Here is a 17,747-nt window from a genome sequence, read left to right on the forward strand (position 1 = left end):
GGATTATATATTCTGGAAAAATAATTTAAATACCACCTGGTTATGGTCTTAGTTTCTGAAATTGCATGATTTGACCTATAACTAAGGAATTAAATAATTTAATACTGCCATTAAGTTACAGAAAAATAATTATATTTAAGTACAAGTCATATAGGCTATTCATGCCATTTCGTAAAATGACTATGCATTTCCAGTTAATTTCCAGGCATTGTATTTTTTTTTTTTTTTATTTAGAGAAAAAAAAAATCTAGAAATTATTTCTGGTAATATCTCTGCCTACATTTAAAAAATTAATGTCAGCCAACAGTTCAATATTTTATGTGGCACTATTCTTTTAATAATTAATAAAACAGGAAAGTGTGGCAAGGGAATTCAGTCAGTGAGCAGAGTATGAATGTAGATAATGGGGTCATGAAATGAAGAAAGAAAAACTAATTACTTGTATTGTCACAGCTATATAAATATAATTACTTGCAAATATCAGAATATTGAAAATGAAAATTAAACACTTCAGTGTAAAAATGTAGCATCATTGCAATGATACTGGTCTTTGGAACCTACTAATTATTTTTGCTTTATGTAATTTCTTGTTTTCTTACTGCATGTGAATAGCAGAAAGCATTTCCTTGGATAGGGGAACAGCAGCAGAAGAAGCTCCCAAGAATAATTTTGGCAAGGGCAGAAGGGAACACAAAAAGAAAGAGTAAAAGAATAAAAAAGTATTCAATTAATCTAGCTATTTGAAAACAAATTCAATCAAAATTAAATATATTTCCAGTTTACTTTTTACAAAATGTTCATATCCCATGAGAATATCAGCATGGGTACAATGGTACAAAATTTGCAAATGCTCCTGAACTGTTCTAGCACCTGGCTATTCAGACATTTGTCAAAGGGTTTGACAACAATTATGAAAGGAGAAAAGATAAAGCAAAGCCTCTGCCCAAGTGTGAGGAGTCAATTCAGTTTTGTTTTGCTTCAACAGTGGTTGTCAGAGGCATGTGAGGGAGAGGTTGCAAATGTCCAGGAGGCAGCGAGGAGAAGGTGGAGGAAAGCCTTATCTCCAGGGAGACTTCTCTTGGCAACCATTTAATGTCTCACATGGGACAGGCAGTTAGCAGGGGAACATCACAGACACTGTACCCCAGAGACACTCTCCAGTCAGATGGTAAAAGGTCTCTGCCAATGAACTGCCCTAGGACATGGGGCCAATGGTCTCCTGTCAGCAGGCGGACTTTGGGAGGAGGCAGGGCATAAAAAGTAACATGAGAAGCTCGAGGTGGCTGTTCTGTTCTTAGCCTTTTGACTCTTTTCAAACATGGTTTTTGAGTGTGGGCTTTTGGCTTGGGGCTGTGCTTTTGTTTTTGCGGCTTGGTAATTCAAGGGGCTTTTCTGAGACTTGTATTTTGAGACTTCCTTTTCAAAACTTGCTTTTGAATGGAGGTTTTTTGAGCCTTACGCTTTTGCCCTAGGCCCAGCCTTTTGGCTTTCCTGCCCCTTGCTGGCTCTTGCTTGCCCTTGCATCTGCCCTGCCTCCCTATCCTCTTAACCAATGACCTGCCTGCTGCATCTCTGTGTCCCTGCCTGAGCCCATGCCTCATGGACATCAACAGCACTCCCTCACCTCCAATGGTAATGCCCTCTCTTTCCTTCTGTTTTGTCTCCCTCTTTTCTTCCTCTTGCTCTGCCTTCTCTAGACCTCTTTGGTAGAGTAACTCCTTTTTATCTTGCTCTCTCATTACCAATAAATGGATCCAAGATGCAATAGCTGCCTTACTTGGCTTAATTTTTGTTTCCAACCATCATTATTAAAATAACTCCTCACAGTTCCCCGCAGTGGAACATGGCACCAAGAATAAAGAAGTATACACTTCTGACATCTGGTAAATAATCTCACACCCTTCAGTCACAATGAAAATGTCACTGTATTGAGAGATAATAAATACATACTTATGATCAGAAAAATGTCAATGACCAATCTAATTCAAATTAACCTAAATGTTACAAGGACAGAATGCTGTTCATTGCTCAGCATCATATCTCAACTATGCCTACAATCCTGACCCAAAATAATTCCCAGTTCTCTTCCTTTGATCTCAGTTTTCTCAAACAGCAATTTCTTACAGTAATAGCATAAAACATTTTGTTGTCTTGAGTTAATTTTTTTCAATTTTTTGTTGTAATAAGACATCAGCTAAAACCACACCAAACATTTCACAGTATGTACCAGCTGTTATTATGTTTATCTTACAAGTCATCATACACAGGAAAGTTTATGAACTACTTAATGAAAACAAATTTTCTTGCTACTGCAAAAATTGTACAATAGGGAAAAAAAAACAATATAATGTACAAACAAAAAATTATTATCAAGGCTCACAGAGCCTACTTCACTCTAAGGACTACTGGGCTACTCTGTGGGATTATTAGTAAAATCACCAGTGTCATACACAGATAGATAAGAAATGTGTTTGGAACAAGTCAGTGAAAATGCACTGTTTTTCTTCCATAAGTACAGATGGATGGTTGAATCAATACTTTCCAGGACCAGCCTTATGTCATGGTTTGACATGGTCACCAATTGGTTTGATCCCAACTTCCTGAGAAAATTCCCTTCCATGTCAAACCACAACACTTTACTAGTTTTCCCTGCTGCAACCACTGTGGCTGGCCCTTGTTGCCTTGGGATTTCATTTGCCTCCTGCCCACCTGCACTCTTTATTCATGATGTTACTTCTTTTCATTGCAGAATTAAACTGGACATTGTTCATTTCTTTAGGTTCTATGGTAAAATTTAGTATTGAATTTCTCTCATGCAAATTGTAAACTGTAACAAATAAAAGTAGAATGAGAAAGCATAAAGATAAAAGGAGACAGTAAAAAAATTCATTTACTACTTGGCACTTAAGTATTATTATTTATTACTATTTATTATTTAGCCCTCATAAAATCATTTGCTGAAGTCTTGCAAATATGGAGATAAGAAAAAGTATCTTTCTCTGTATCTCCTGAGCTCATTTAATAGATTTTATAAAAAATTCAGAGAGCAATCAGAATAAGAGTCAATTAAGATACAGCCAGATGACAATAGTGACTTGATATTTTGCTTTTACTTCTGTTATGGGTGTTTTCTGTGTGAAGATTAACAAATGGTTTTATATTTCCACTTTTACATTCATTGTAATCCACTCTCAAGGTGTTAGGACAGTTTGCTATACAATATAAACTGTATAACACTTGTGTCTGTGAGCACTAACCACATTAGAAGGAAGTTCTGACTTTCTCTATACGGAATTTATCTGAATATCACAGTACACTTTAGAGTAACTGCTTGCTCCATAAATGAAATTCCTCTGATTTTTGAACATGCTTTCAGAAACAAAATGCTACTCATTTCTTCATCCCCTAGGCTTGAAAGTGGCAAATTCCCAAATAAAGTTTTATGTGAATATACCAGAGGACTAGATCACAAACCCCATTTACTGTTAAAAAGTATGATATAACTATTCAATGAACCTCAAACCATCACAGTTTCTCCATGAACTCATTCATTACTTTACCCGTCATTAACAGAAAAATAAAAAATTAAATTCAGCATTTGCTCACCTATGAACAGTGCAGAGCTGAGCAAATTAAATTATGCATTAATTTTGTATTGATAGTTCTGGTATTGCTGCAAATTGAATTGCTGACAGAAGACCCTAAGCCAACTACAATTTAGTGTCTACATATTTTGACACTTTAGCATTTCATCACATCTGCCATACAATTTGCTTTAGACCAGGTGGCATTTTATGATGTCCTTCAGGGGAAGCCCATGGGACTCTCCTACCTAGTAACTCCAGCAGCAGCACTTCAATTGAAAAGAAGGTGAACCCTTAGAAGAATGGGGTTTTTAAATGTCTTTTCTTTTAAATAAAAAGAGTGGCAAGGGTTTGTCCCTCACTTTCCATACTCCATGAGCAGTTCCTTTCTTTCTTTTTTAGTGCTCAGTGAGGTCTTGAGAATAGCTGGCAGGTCCCTTCAATGATTCGTACAGAAGAGGGTTAAGAATGCTCTCCTGAAGAATCCCTATGATGACAGAGTTTCAAGCAAGCTGTTTGATAAGACTTATTCTCAGACATCCCCTATCATCTGTGAATGTATGCTTACCCAGCAGAGGCAACACAGAAACCATAAACACAATTCAGTAAGTGCTACTCTGCACAACATGAAGTTTTGACAAGAGCAACAAGGTAAGTTGGCAAAGAATTTTTAAAACAGATGTTAATGTGACTGGTGAAAGATCAAAACTCTGGAATCTCAAAGACCAGTTTGTGTTGACAACTGCTCAGGCATATTACATGATGGCCAGTGAACAATTGAAAAGAAACAGAAATGCCTATTTGTTTAATAAATATTTAACCACACAATCTTCCAAACTGTAACAGATTTAGGCCATGTTTCTCAGAAGCTGAGGATAAGAAAAGCTCCCCCTGCCTGACAAATTACTGAAGTTCTCTTCCATTGACTGGAGTTCTAGACAGCAAATAACCTTGACATTTCAAATTTATAGGGCCTTTTCAGAAGACAGAATATCAACTATAAAGTGGCATCATTGCTTTTAATTAACCAGTTGATGAGGTCAAAGAACAAAGTTTCTTATCATTGGCAACACCTTTTGTACACTTTTCCTTTGTATTGAACACAGAAAAGCATTTTGAGGTTTTGGGGTTTTTTTGGTAGTACTATGGTATTTTAATTTAACAGTAAGTGTTCTTAACAAGCTGATTACATTGTTTGCAAACAGAATTACATTTAGCAGACTGTACCCACCTTATACACAGAGAATGTCACAAAAAGGTCAGACAGAAGAGAGTAAATAAACTCAGCAGGAATGACCCTTTGACAAATGCAGTGCTGAGTAAGAACATTTGTGTGGTACCTTGAAACTTTGTAGTTTATTGCCACAAACAAATTCATAAATCACCGTGAAGGTCTTGCCTCAAAACCATTATGTTTACCTTTAATAGGCAGCAAATGTACAACCTATTTTAACAGCTTTATGATGATGCATTTTACCACAGGATTCCTAGGATCTCATATAAATATGAGCAGTTAAAAAAAATGTTTAAGAAAGAAAGCATATGGTAGCATTTACCTCACCTACTAGCAGATCACATTTTTTTCTAGTTCATTTCAAGCCCATCAGACTGTATAATGAAGCAAATAAATTCAATAGGAAAAATGGGGGAAACTGAATTTAAGAAAATGTTTAACTACTCTGGGCAAAATTTGGATAGGATACCTGAGCTGAAAGCCCATCATACATAGGAAGACATAAACACCTCAGGTTTATTTATTTATTTATTTTCATAGAATCATAGACTAGTTTAATTGGAAAGCACTTTTCAAGGGTCATTTAGTCCAGACCCCCTCCACCTGGTCTTGTTGAACCTCATGAGGCCAGGTTCCACAGGTCCACTTCTCGAGCTTGCTCAGATCTCCTCTGAATGATGTCCCATCTTTCAGGAGTGTCATCCCACCACTCAGCTTGTAGTCATCTATCTGCAAATCTGCTGTGGGTGCACTTGATCCCTTTGTCTGTGTCATTCCTGAAGATACTAAATAACACTGCTTCCAGTAGAGACCACTGACGGTACCCGTTGCCATTGATTGCCACTGGAACCATTGACCCTCACTAAGCTACTACCCTCTGGATGTCACTGTTCACTTACTTCCTCATCCAACTAACTGTATACCTATCCAATCCATCTCTCTCCAATTTAGAGAAAAGAAGTTGTGTGGGGTCAAAAGCTCTACAGGAATCCAGATAGATGACACCTGTATCCCTTTCCCATAGTCCTGTCCACTGATGTAGCCCCTCCATTGTAGAAAGGGCTGGAACTAGATGATTTTTAAGGTCCCTTCCAACCCAAACCATTCTACAGTTCTCTAATTTGCAAAAGAAATTTTTGTAGACACTACAGAAGACCTTAAACGAATTGCCAAGGCAGTAAAAAGCAAGTAAGGTGAGCTGCAATGAACTCAGGTACAAATACTGGAGAGGGTATCCAAGAGACTGGGTGGATTGCTGGCTGAAACATTTCGGGCACATGTGGGGATAAAGGAAAGGCTGGGCCTTGCCTTTGTTGAGGCGATGCCTCGCCCCACACACCTATCCCCTGGGCCTGTATCGCAGCCCTACAGTGGCCACCACTACTTGGCATGACAGAGGCAATACTCCACACCTGGCCCTGGAGCCCGTCTTGCCCCAGAGCAGCCAATGAGGGAAGTGCCATCTGGGGAAAGGGCACAGGAAAGCCGAAGGGTAGTTTAGCCAGGACAGGAAGCAAGCACAGATCTTGACTCTTCTTCCTGCTGGACTTCCAATCAACTGAACACCATGAACCAGAAGTGCTCTTTTATACAGCTTTTCTGTCTCTCTCTCTTTCTTCTAATTTCCTCTGACTGGAGTTTTGAAAAACTTAAAACTGGATGGGCTTGGAGTCTGCTAAGCTGAATGAGGCATCAAGTGAACGCTTTGTGAAGTGTTTTATGTTGATTGTATGTTTTGAACTTTTGCCCAAGTTCTCTGCTTTTCTGAAGTTGGCATTAAAGCTTACTTTTTTAATTTGACTGCTTGAGGATATCCTGTCAGCATTTCTCCCATGCATCTAACTCTGAGTACATGAAAAACTGTGATCCCCTTTTTAAGAGGCTGTCAAACCATTTTTTGAGGCTTTACAAGTATTATTTTACATATGATGGAAGTAAATCTACAAAGACTGCATATATTAAGAGAGAGTCTTGCATAAAGCTAATCAGTCATCATATTTGATTACTACTACTAAACAGAAGGTCAGCAAATTGGAATCCCAGTTCCAATTAACAATTAAAAGAATTTCTGTACTGGACCAACAGTTTTTCAATTTGTAATACTACAAGAAGTGTATAAGGTGTATTTTGTACAAAGATTTCAATGCAGAAAAAATCTCATCATCAATGGTATTGCCTAAGTGCATAACAATTTGACAATTCCAAATCTGGTTCAGGATTTGAAATATTGTCTTCTCTGTATGAAAAGTCCAAAATGTACATAGCTAATGTAGTTAGATGCCTGAGTTCTCTTCTAGTTGTATGTGAATTTTTATGCACTTTTTTAATATGAGGCTTCTGGGCTTGAAAGGGACAGCATGCGTGGATTCAAGCAAGCAGATGTTGAATTGCACCACCACCAGCGGCAGTCGCCGGAGCCGGGCAGGAGCTCCCCAGAAAGGAACCGTCTCCCACATTACTGCTAATTTTAACTATTAAGAAGCTTCTAGGGGGCTGCACAGGTGCCTCAAGCTAATTTCAACACAAAATTACCAAACTGAGTCAAACATGCATGTATATGCACAGCGGTCCAACACAGCCTTTGCATTGCTTTGCACTCAGTGGGTGTCTTCACTGAGCCTTATGTATCTCACAGGTGACTAATTGCAGCTACAGAACAAGGTCTAAGTTGGCACAGCACAGCACAAATAAAGCTACAATAATAGTCAAACCACTAAATGTAGCCTTTAAACTTGATCTAAGAAACTGAAGTCAGTCAGGTCATACTTCAGCATGGGAAAATAGTTTTTCCTGCAGGAAGCTATTTTTGTGTTTGGGAACTCCAACAATATCATCATAACACAGCCATGTGATTTGAATAACAGAAAGTATCAAGTAGCATATAAAATAAAATCAAACCAAATATTGATTTTAGCTCTGACATATTTACCAGATGGATTAAACCATCTACCACAGTTTAAGAAAAAATTAATACTTTTATTAACATAATACTTAAAGAATCACTCTATCACTGTATTCATTTACTCTAAGAATTTAAACCCTTTAAAAAAGAGCAGCAATGCAATCCCAATAAAAAAGGACAGGGATGGCAGAATATACCTTTCCTTGAAAAAAGGGTCGGATACAAAGTAGAGCATTGATGAAGAAATGCAAATGTTAAAGACTGCAATCAATGCAATACAGAATTCAAGTACGCACAAAGAAGCAAATCTCCTAAGAATGTTTTTTTATATTCATGCTGTCTGCTGATGTTTTTCCCTAGAGCTTGAAGTATGATCCTTTGCATCACTGTTTCATAAATCAATGTCTCTGAACTTTCTCAGAAATGAAGTCTATGAGTCACCCCAGTGACCAATCACATCTGGTCGTTACTTCTGCAAAGTCTTACACCCTGTACAGAGGTGCCAGCTTGCAGGGAGGGAAGGTACACAGTACCCAGTTATCAACTTCCATCCAGAAAATCTCTCTGGGCTGTCACATCTTTACAGGTTTTTATCCATGTTCATGTACAGAGAGTTATAGATTAACACCCTACACCTAAATTTGCTCCTACGGCTATAAAATTTTGTACAAAACATCTTAACATACAGAAAACAGTTATGGGCAAATTAGGTGTCTATAAAACTACATGTAGATGTGACGTATACCTAGTCTTTGTGGTGTAATAAACTCCTATGATAGGAACATATTTGTTTGTAAACATGAATTTTTTTTTTCATTTCTTATAGTGCACACATACATCTTAATAACTTGGTGAAATCTAATGCAATAGTAAAATAAATGTTAATTAAAGTAACAAACTGGGTATCATGGATTTTTAAAATATAAATTATTTATATATTTATTAATTTTGTTAAATAAGATTTCATGCATTATAGTCAACACTACTGCTCAATTTTCCAATAGTTTTTTGGTATACTATCTCAGCACATTTTCATTACATCATTTTTACTTGCTCTATCACTTCAAAGTCTTTATCAGCTCCAATTTGCCTTAGGCAATACTTTTAATACTTTTAAAAGCATTACTTGTATGTAAAATGGTCCATAAGTTTGCTGTCCATTATTTTAATAAAATAAACAATTTAAAAGTCCCAGAGATACTAACTATAATCCAATGATGAAGGGAATTATGTTTTCCATTAGTAAACCTGTTGATATTAATAATTTTTCTAAAATGCACTTTCAGTTTTATCCCTGAATAAAAATTGCAGCTTTAGCAAAAAATTAAATGTAGACAAAGAATCCTAGTCTGATGAAAATACTTAAGATCTAGACACAAAATTCTTCACACAGTCAAATGGACAGTATTTGTAACACGTTACCTGAGACAGAACTTTTAATACTGTGGAGACCACATATGAGAGGGATGTGACCATTTTCTAATAGGATGAAAATTCACCTTTCAGCTTTCCTGTTTCGGCACTCAATCTATATATTCCAACATCTTAAACAAGATACTAAAATTTTCTACACAAATTAGTTTTTAATCTTGCAAAACAATTATTCACTATGAAGTTACATACACTAACTCAAAAACAAACAAAAGTAAATTTCAAGTGAGAAAGTAGAAACCTCAATATTTAGAATCATCTTTACAATCTTACAGATTGCTTAAATAATTGCTCAAGCTGTCTTCTCTTGTTAGCTGATTTCATCCTCAGAAAACCACTCCCTTCTGACTGATCATAATGAAGCAGCTATTAGACAAAGTTTGAATTTTTATTTTACAATTTATAACTCACCTGCTTCGGAAGGCGGAAGAGAGAATTTTTGTAAAATATATCTTTAGCCTGACTCCATGTTCCATCAATGATAATCATAACAGATGGACTAGAAGACATCACTGCAACTTCTTCCAAATTGGTTGCTTCGGCTCCAGGATACAAAATTAGAGTTTTGGGATTTCTACACACAGTTGCTAATTCAGGATACCTTCAATGCACAGAAAGAACAAAATTAAATTAATTATTGAAAGTATTCATGACATACACATACTTTCAAATCTTAGCTCCCACTCATCTCCACCATATTTTACTTAGAATGCCTCTTTCTCATCTATCACCTTCACCTTCCAACACTTCAGAAGTTGTTGGTTTTCCCCAGCTTCTAAGTGGAGAAGTCAAAAAATCCCACAAAAGTGACCAATGAAAGCTGAATAAAGCAGTATGTCATATATTTTCCAATGCTTAATCACTACTCTAATGAGTAGTGGAGCCGAAGACATTTTGAATTCTTTACCAGAATTTAATACACATATTCTAGAAAAATTTGTTCAAACACTTGGCATAAAGTTACTGCAATTATCCCATTTTTATCCTTCTATATATGCAGCATATTAGCAATTAATGGTCCACACCTATAGGACACTTTTGAGAATGTTATAATTTCCATTGGTTTGGGTTTTGTTTTAATTACTACTTAAACTAACTGGCACAGTTATAGTTCCCATACTTTTACACTCTCTTCTTCCTTCCTGTTGCCTTCTACGTTTGTCAATGGTACCACAGGAGTAACAATTGTCTATTAAGTGTACAGTTAATGTACATGGAAACTCCTGAAGTTTTTGCAGGACACCACTGTCTTAGTCTATAAAAACCTGTGAAAGACATTGTCATTTAAATAGAACTCCAGATCTCAAAAGCCAAGCATAAACTAGTCTGGCCTGAACACTCCAAGGATAGGACAGCCACAGTTTCAATAAGTTTGGAAACCTAGGGCAAGGGGAATATTTCTGTCCACCCTGAAGGGTTCTGACTCCCAGGGAAGCACTGACTTTGACCCTCATTCATGGAGAAGGCCTCCAAAGCCTTCTTCAGAGACCACAAAACTGTGAAATAGATTATAGAGAGTAGTATAGTATGTCACTTGGGTGAGAAATTTAGGTTTTAGGATTTTTAGCATTTTGTAGATGGGGACAAGATAGAGGGTATAGGGTGTTGTCCTGTGTTCCTTTATCTTCCTTCTTCTTTCTTCATGGGTTTAGCTGGTATCTTGTAATTGGGTAGAAAAATCTGCATTATGGGTCTTTCGGGGTCTGTTATTGGGTTACAAGGGAAAATAATCTAGGTGTCACTTCCTAATTGGGCAACTTAGTTTTTGATGAGGCTTAAAAGGCCTTGTAACATGAGATTGTTAGCCATTTTTGTGCTGTTTTCATGTATGCAAGGTCTGGTGCAGATAGTGTGCTGAAGTTTTGATAAGATAACAATAAAACAAGAAGCTGAAGACCAAAAAAGTCCAGTGCATCTCCCTTTCCTGATACAAAACTGCTCCAGGAGGGTTTCCCCTGTCAGGAGAGCCCCCACGGGAAGGCCAAACGTGGGACCAACAAAGCCATAAGTAAGCAACCTGCTTCCATGCCTCACTCCCATAAGGGTAAACAATTTATTCCTAGTATCTAATCTAAACCTACTACTGACAGTTTAAAACCATTTCCCTTGTTCTAGACCTTGCAAAAGTCCCTCTCCAGCTTTCTTGAAACCCCCTTTAGGTACCAAAAGGCTTCTATAAGGTCTCCCTTGGAGCCTTCTCTTCTCCAGACTGAAGAATTCTAACTCTCAGCCTTTCCCATAAGAGATGTGTTCAGCCCTCTGATCATCTTCATGGCCTTCCTCTGGACTCATTCCAACATGTCCATGGCCCATATCTTTTCTGTGTTGAGGGTCCAGGGCTGGACACAGTACTCCACATGGGGTCTCACCAGAATGGAGCAGTCAAGCAGACTGGTAGGGGAGAACCCAAGAAAAGTCTAGTCGTGCAATAAAGGCTGCAGTACTTGTCTGAAACTCATTTCTCAGTCTTCAGTCTCACCTCAATCAGAAAGCATGAAGAAATATAAAGCAAGGATTGACTGTCCAAAGTATGTGACATCAAATAAGAAATTAATTCTACATAGTACCTCAGTGGTTATAAGGTGTAACTGATTTGGTAAGATGAGAAGAGCTACATGCAGTTGAAACACCATGTGAAGTGGAAAGAGAAGCCAGCACACCTCAGGTATATCAGAATGGGATTAACAATAGCCAGCACATAAAGTGGGCTCTTCATGATACCTATCAAGACCCACTAGGTGCAAGATCATGGACACAAACACAGGCATACTGTAAATACCTAAGTTCACACTGAGAAATTCCTATTGTCACTGCCACCTGGAGCTTTTAAGTTTCAGGAACCAGGAACCTGCACCACTTCTCCAAAAATCAAGCAAGAATAATGTGTACTTGCAGGGGGAAGCATTGGTAAGAGTGAGGAGGACTAGGGAAGAAAGAAATGGTTCAGAATGAATTTTGAGTTTATACACATGAGGTGTACTTAAACCTGGATTCCATTACCACTCTCTGAGGAAGCATGTGAAAAAAAACAATTTTGAGATGTTAAATTCAGACAGAAGTCCAAGACATTGAGATCCTGAGATTAAGACTCAAATGGGACCATACAGGATGTACATGAATGAATGTGGAATGAGTAAGCCTGGAGATAGTATTCCACCACCTGACCACCCTCACTGCCAGCCTCCTCCCTCCAGCAAACAGTCCAAACTGATTCAACAGTTTGTTTCAAACTGATTCAATGTTTCTTTCCTGTCATCATTTATTACAAAGAACAAACACACAAACAAATAAACAAAAACAAAACATAATGACCTGTCTTTCCCAAATTAACAGGAAAATAATTGTAAATAGAAACTCGAAATCTGTAAGATAAGTCTGTGGCAAACAGAAGTACCTGGAAACTTCTCTGCCCACTATTTTTTTAAGCCTTACTTACATTATAGTAATTTGGTATCATTTTAGTTTAACCACCAGTCTTGTTACATAAAATCAAAAGCAAGGGGCTTTTCCCATTACACAGTATCTAATATGCAAGGCTTAAACCTAAAAAACTGGTTATTATTTTCATGTTTACCTTGAGAAACCACATTTCCAAAGAGCAGGACTGTCCTAATTCTGAGGCAGAAGAGATTTTAACTCCTCTTAGAGGATTAAAAAAAAAGGAATTCTTAAAACTATTCCAAATCTGTATTGATTATGAAGCTTTTTAAGTTCAAATTACGAACACCACAACTGATGTTTTAGTGGACAATACACTGAAAACAATGGTTTTCAATGCATACTCATCCAAGGATCATAGAATCATCACAAAATCATAGCATGGCTTGGTTGGAAGGGACCTGAAACATCATCCCAGTCCAACCTCCTTGCCACAACACCTCCCACTAGACCAGGCTGCTCAGAGCCCCATCCAACCGGCCTTGAACATATCACGACAGGGCATCCACAGCTTCTCTGGGCAGTCTTTCCCAGTGCCTCACCACTCCAGAAGTAAAGAACTTCTTAATTTTTAATCTAAACCTACTTTCTTTCACTTTGAATCCATTCCTCCTTGTTCTGTCACTAAATGTCTTCGTAAATCGTCTCTCTCCATCCATCTGGTAGGCTCCATTCCTGTACTAGAAGGTTGCAATTAGCTCATCTCCTTTCCAGGATGAACAATCTCAACTCTCCTAGTCTTTCCTCTTCCTAGTCCTTCCATACCTTTAATTCCCACCAAATGTTACTTCCATGACTTCCCCAACACTGGACATGTAAGATTTAACCATCCTGTCTAGACTGTGTTTTTGCTAAAAAATTTCAGACCAGATGATCCTTGAAGTCGCCTTCCATGCTGGTATTCTGTAATTCTATAGTACATATGTAATGAATATCAACAGCCAATGATGGCCCTTAGCTGCTCTTATCCTCAAAACAGAATGACATCAAGAAATTGAAGGAATATTCACTAGAAAGACTATACTGAAAAAAAATCCTTTATACAGACACAATGACATTTCCAATACTTCCATTGGCACTTTGCAGTACTTGCAGATTTTCAGACTTCAGAAAATGTTGGAATTCCCAAGAAAAAACAATTTGTATAATTTACAGCTGTAGTAATTTACTTCAATCCAAGATTTTTATTGCAACAATGAAAACTAACATCAATCTGAAGATAGTAATTTTCTCTTTCTATAAATACATCAATACAAATTTTTTTGTCTGCTTGACATGGCCAGCAGCCAACATAAAGTTCAAACAGATGATCTATTTAAAAGTTATGCTGTAAGATACAACTATGGCCTTGAGCTCCATAAGATAAATACTTACAATACTTGCTTCTCTTACAAAACAGCTTTAGTTTTGGTCTGCAGCAGGTATTGCAGGCTTTTATAATCCATTTAGCACAAAAACAATCTCTGCTAAGCAGAACTATTCAGATATTTCATTCATGTCTGAATATCGAACCGCTTTGTCACAAAAGATTCATGCATTCTCATGATTGTACTTCAGTAGCATTTCTTTATTTCTGGGATGCATGCTCTTGAAATGTGTAATTTAAACATAATCCCATTTTTGTATCATATACATTTTCATTACATATCTACTCAGCTGCTCTCAAACTCTCTAGATGGTTTTAATTCAACATGGATCCAGTGTGAAAGGCAAGCATTCCAATTTTAAAAATATAACACTGACATTTACTAGCAAATAATACTACTAATAAAGAATAGATGCTAATGTATTATCTGTAGAAAACTATCAGGTTAATGAGGACTTCTCAGTTTTTCTTATAATTTTTACTATCTCACCTTCATTATAGGCAGGTGCCTCTGCCTCCCTCAGTACTCCTATGCTTGGAAGACTGTGAACTGGCAAAATTCCTGTAAGGTAGTAATTTCCATCAGGTAATAACATGGATTTAAAAAAAGGTAACTATCCTCTGTCATTTCTACATTCAGAAAGAAGCTCTCAGGATCAGGACTGTAGCATAAGAGATATCCAGCAAGATTGCCTCTGTTTAATCTACTTTTTTATAGTTTATCTACTTTCTTTGTATGTAAAGCATAATCTTTAAGAACAGAAACAATAACACATTGATAATCATAGAACCGTTTACATTGGAAAGGACCTCAAAGACAATCAAGTCCAACTGGATCCTTAACACTGCAATGTCCACCACTAAACCATATCCCCAAACTCTTTATCTACAAGTCTTTTAAACACTTCCAGGATGGTGAGTCAACCACTTTCCTGGGCAGCTTGTTCCACTGCCTGGCAGTCCTTTTGCTGAGGAAATTTTCCAATCTAAACCTCTCATTGAAACACATCTCAGGAGTCATTTCTTTGTCTGTTGCTTGTTAGTTCAGAGAAGAAACCAACACTCACCTCACTACAACCTCTTTTCAGTTAGCTGTACAGAGTGAAGTCTTACCATATGTCATACAGGCTGTCAAGGTTTTGGTAGTAAGGAAGCTGAAAGAGTTATTGTGTTCCCTGTGAATATGCCCAGAATGGTGCTGCAGCCTGGGGAGAGCACACACACTGAGGGAGTGAGAAAATGCGAGGAGGAGGGATCAGCAGAAAGGAACTGTTCTGGACTTACTGCAAAGCTGAAGTCTATAGTACGCAAATTAAAAATAGCCAGAGAGAATGTTATTTAAATTATATTGAGAATCTGAAATTTGATATGGTAAACTACAGTTTTGGATGGAAATTAACACATGTTCAGTTAACCAGCTGAAAAATAATACCTGAAAAATAAAATAACGAATTACTTTCACACACAGAATGACAAAAGTTGTGACAGCCTGAAGATCTCTGCCTGCATCTAGTCCTTCTTGATTGAGGCAAGGGGCAAAAATGCATTCATTTAGTTTGATAGCATGACAGCAAAGCACACAAAAAAGCTCACAAAAAAGTTACCTGAATAAAGAAACACAACCTGTAAACAGTTTTACATTAGTTGATATTTGATATAGTAAGAATTATTCTATGTGAAGAAGCACTAGAAAGTGCCCTATCTGTTGTACATAACTACCTTGAACAGCTTTACAAAATCAACAGAAATAAGTTGCATTTTATTACTTTGAAAGTGAAACTACAAAATCTCCCGAGTGGTCCATTTAACTTCTGATCTAAACTACTGAACTACAGGAGGGCTGGCAAATATACTAGTATTTCATAGAATCACAGAACCGTAACATCATAGAATATGCAGAATTGTAAGGGACCCACAAGGATCATTGACTCAATTCCTGTCCCTGCTCAGGACACCGCAAGAGGACACCATCATGCACCTGAGAGTATTGACCGAATGCTTATTGAACTCAGACAGACTTGGTGCTGTGACCACTTCCTTTGGGAGCCTGTTCCAGGGCCCAAGAGCTCTCAGGATGAAAAGCCTTATCCTGGTATCCAACCTAAATATCCCCTGGCACAACTTCAGGCCATTCCCCTGGGTTCTGTTGCTGGTCACAAGAAAGAAGAGATCAGTATCTTTCCCTCCTCTTTCCCTCACAAGAAGTTGTAACTGTAGTGAGGTCTCCCCTCAGTCTCTTCTTCTCCAAGCTGAACAGACCAAGTGACCTCAGACACTCCTCACATGGCTTCCCCTTGAGGCCTTTCACCACCTTCATTGCTCTCTAACTGCTCAATGTCATTTATATTGTGGTGACCAAATCTGCACACAATATACAAATTGAGGCTGCCCCAGTGCAGAGCAGATCAGGACAATATCCTCCCCTGCCCAATGGCAATGCTGTCCTGATGCTCCCCAGGACAGGGCTGGCTCTCCTGGCTGCCAGGGCACTGCTGATTCATGTTCAACTTGCCATCAACCAGGACCCCCAGGTCCCTTTTCACATTGCTGCTTTCGAGCACCTCATTCCCCAGTCTACACACACAGCCAGAGCTACCCCATCCCAGGTGCAGAACCAGCACTTTATGTGGTTTGATTTCAGAGAGCAAAGCAGATAAATTTGTAATTCTTCCACACTGTCCTAAGTAACAAAGTGGTGGATGTAGAAATATTTGCATCTGGTGTCTTGTAAGTGTTCCTTCATTAGAATCTATAATTTTATCACAGCATCCAGAATCACCAAAGTGTGAATATTTGCAAGGAGGGAGGCTTGAGAATTATATTACCTTTCCAGGAAAATAAAATAAAGGCAAAATTATCCCATCCAAATAGTCACAAAATATAAAACGAAACTTAAAAACTATAGTGACAAGGTTGTTTATAAAAGTCTGGTACCAAAATAATTCAAATTTTTGACAAATTAGATATTAGATACAGTTGTTATCTCTGTTCAATATGTGCCCAGAATTACTCCTGAGTACAACAGTGTTATTATACAAAAACAATTGCCTACAAATTTTTATTAGTAGCCTAAAAAGAGCATTAATCCAATAAATTGTATTTTATTAATGTATAAGAGACAATAACTGTTTTTTGCCCTAACATTTCTATAGTGAATAGCAAATATACTGCTTTAATGTATTGTAGTTGTACAAGTCTACAAACAATGCAGGGAAAAGACATTAGCACTTTTTTTGCCCATATTACTACACTTCACTTTTTTGAAGTTCTGTATCTTTGTAGAAAGCATTTTAATACACATCCTTCTAGTATAAAGGATTTTGTAATGCAGTTTCAGAAAACCATACTATACAGTGTATATCCAGCTATGTAAATTATACCTTAACTTTGTATTCAGGAACAAGTAATCACTTTACTGACTTGAGACAACAGATGCCTTAGCTACCCCTCTGTTCTCCCCCACACTTTTGTATATTTCAACTTCCTTTGCTCACAATATCATGTGTATTAACAATAATATTCCATTTTTATTGAAGGAAAAGAAAACAGCAAATATTAACAACTCGCAAATGTGTTATTTTTACAATACCACCATGCTCTAAGTACTCATGCCAAACTGTTCACTTCTAGCTTAATCATTTTAGTACATCAAAGAAATCCCAGTATCTGATATTAATATAATCAATATCACAAAAAATGTCAGAGTTTAAGTCTTTGACTATTTGGTGTTAAAAAATTTAGATAACTGATGGAACTGGTCTTTCATTTGAGAAACGCTGTCTGATAAGCCAA

The 17,747-nt window shown here is 37.4% G+C and overlaps 1 protein-coding gene across 28 annotated transcripts in view; it reads right to left on the reverse strand.

The window, feature by feature from the left end:
* The window catches only part of DTWD2 (DTW motif tRNA-uridine aminocarboxypropyltransferase 2), a 121,202-nt gene that overhangs the window by 72,532 nt on the left and 30,923 nt on the right, over positions 1 to 17,747 (reverse strand). For all 28 annotated transcript variants that reach the window (XR_014951533.1, XR_014951534.1, XR_014951527.1 and 25 more), the window contains one exon: positions 9,563 to 9,752. Coding sequence is in view for 19 of the 28 variants with exons in the window: in XM_085567479.1 (XP_085423605.1) it covers positions 9,563 to 9,752 (190 nt within the window). In the remaining 9 variants the exon portion in view is untranslated. The remainder of the gene's footprint in view (positions 1 to 9,562; positions 9,753 to 17,747) is intronic.

Source organism: Lonchura striata, chromosome Z, assembly GCF_050655825.1.
Source record: "Lonchura striata isolate lonStrDom1 chromosome Z, ASM5065582v1, whole genome shotgun sequence".
In the NCBI taxonomy this organism is placed as follows: Eukaryota; Metazoa; Chordata; class Aves; order Passeriformes; family Estrildidae; genus Lonchura; species Lonchura striata.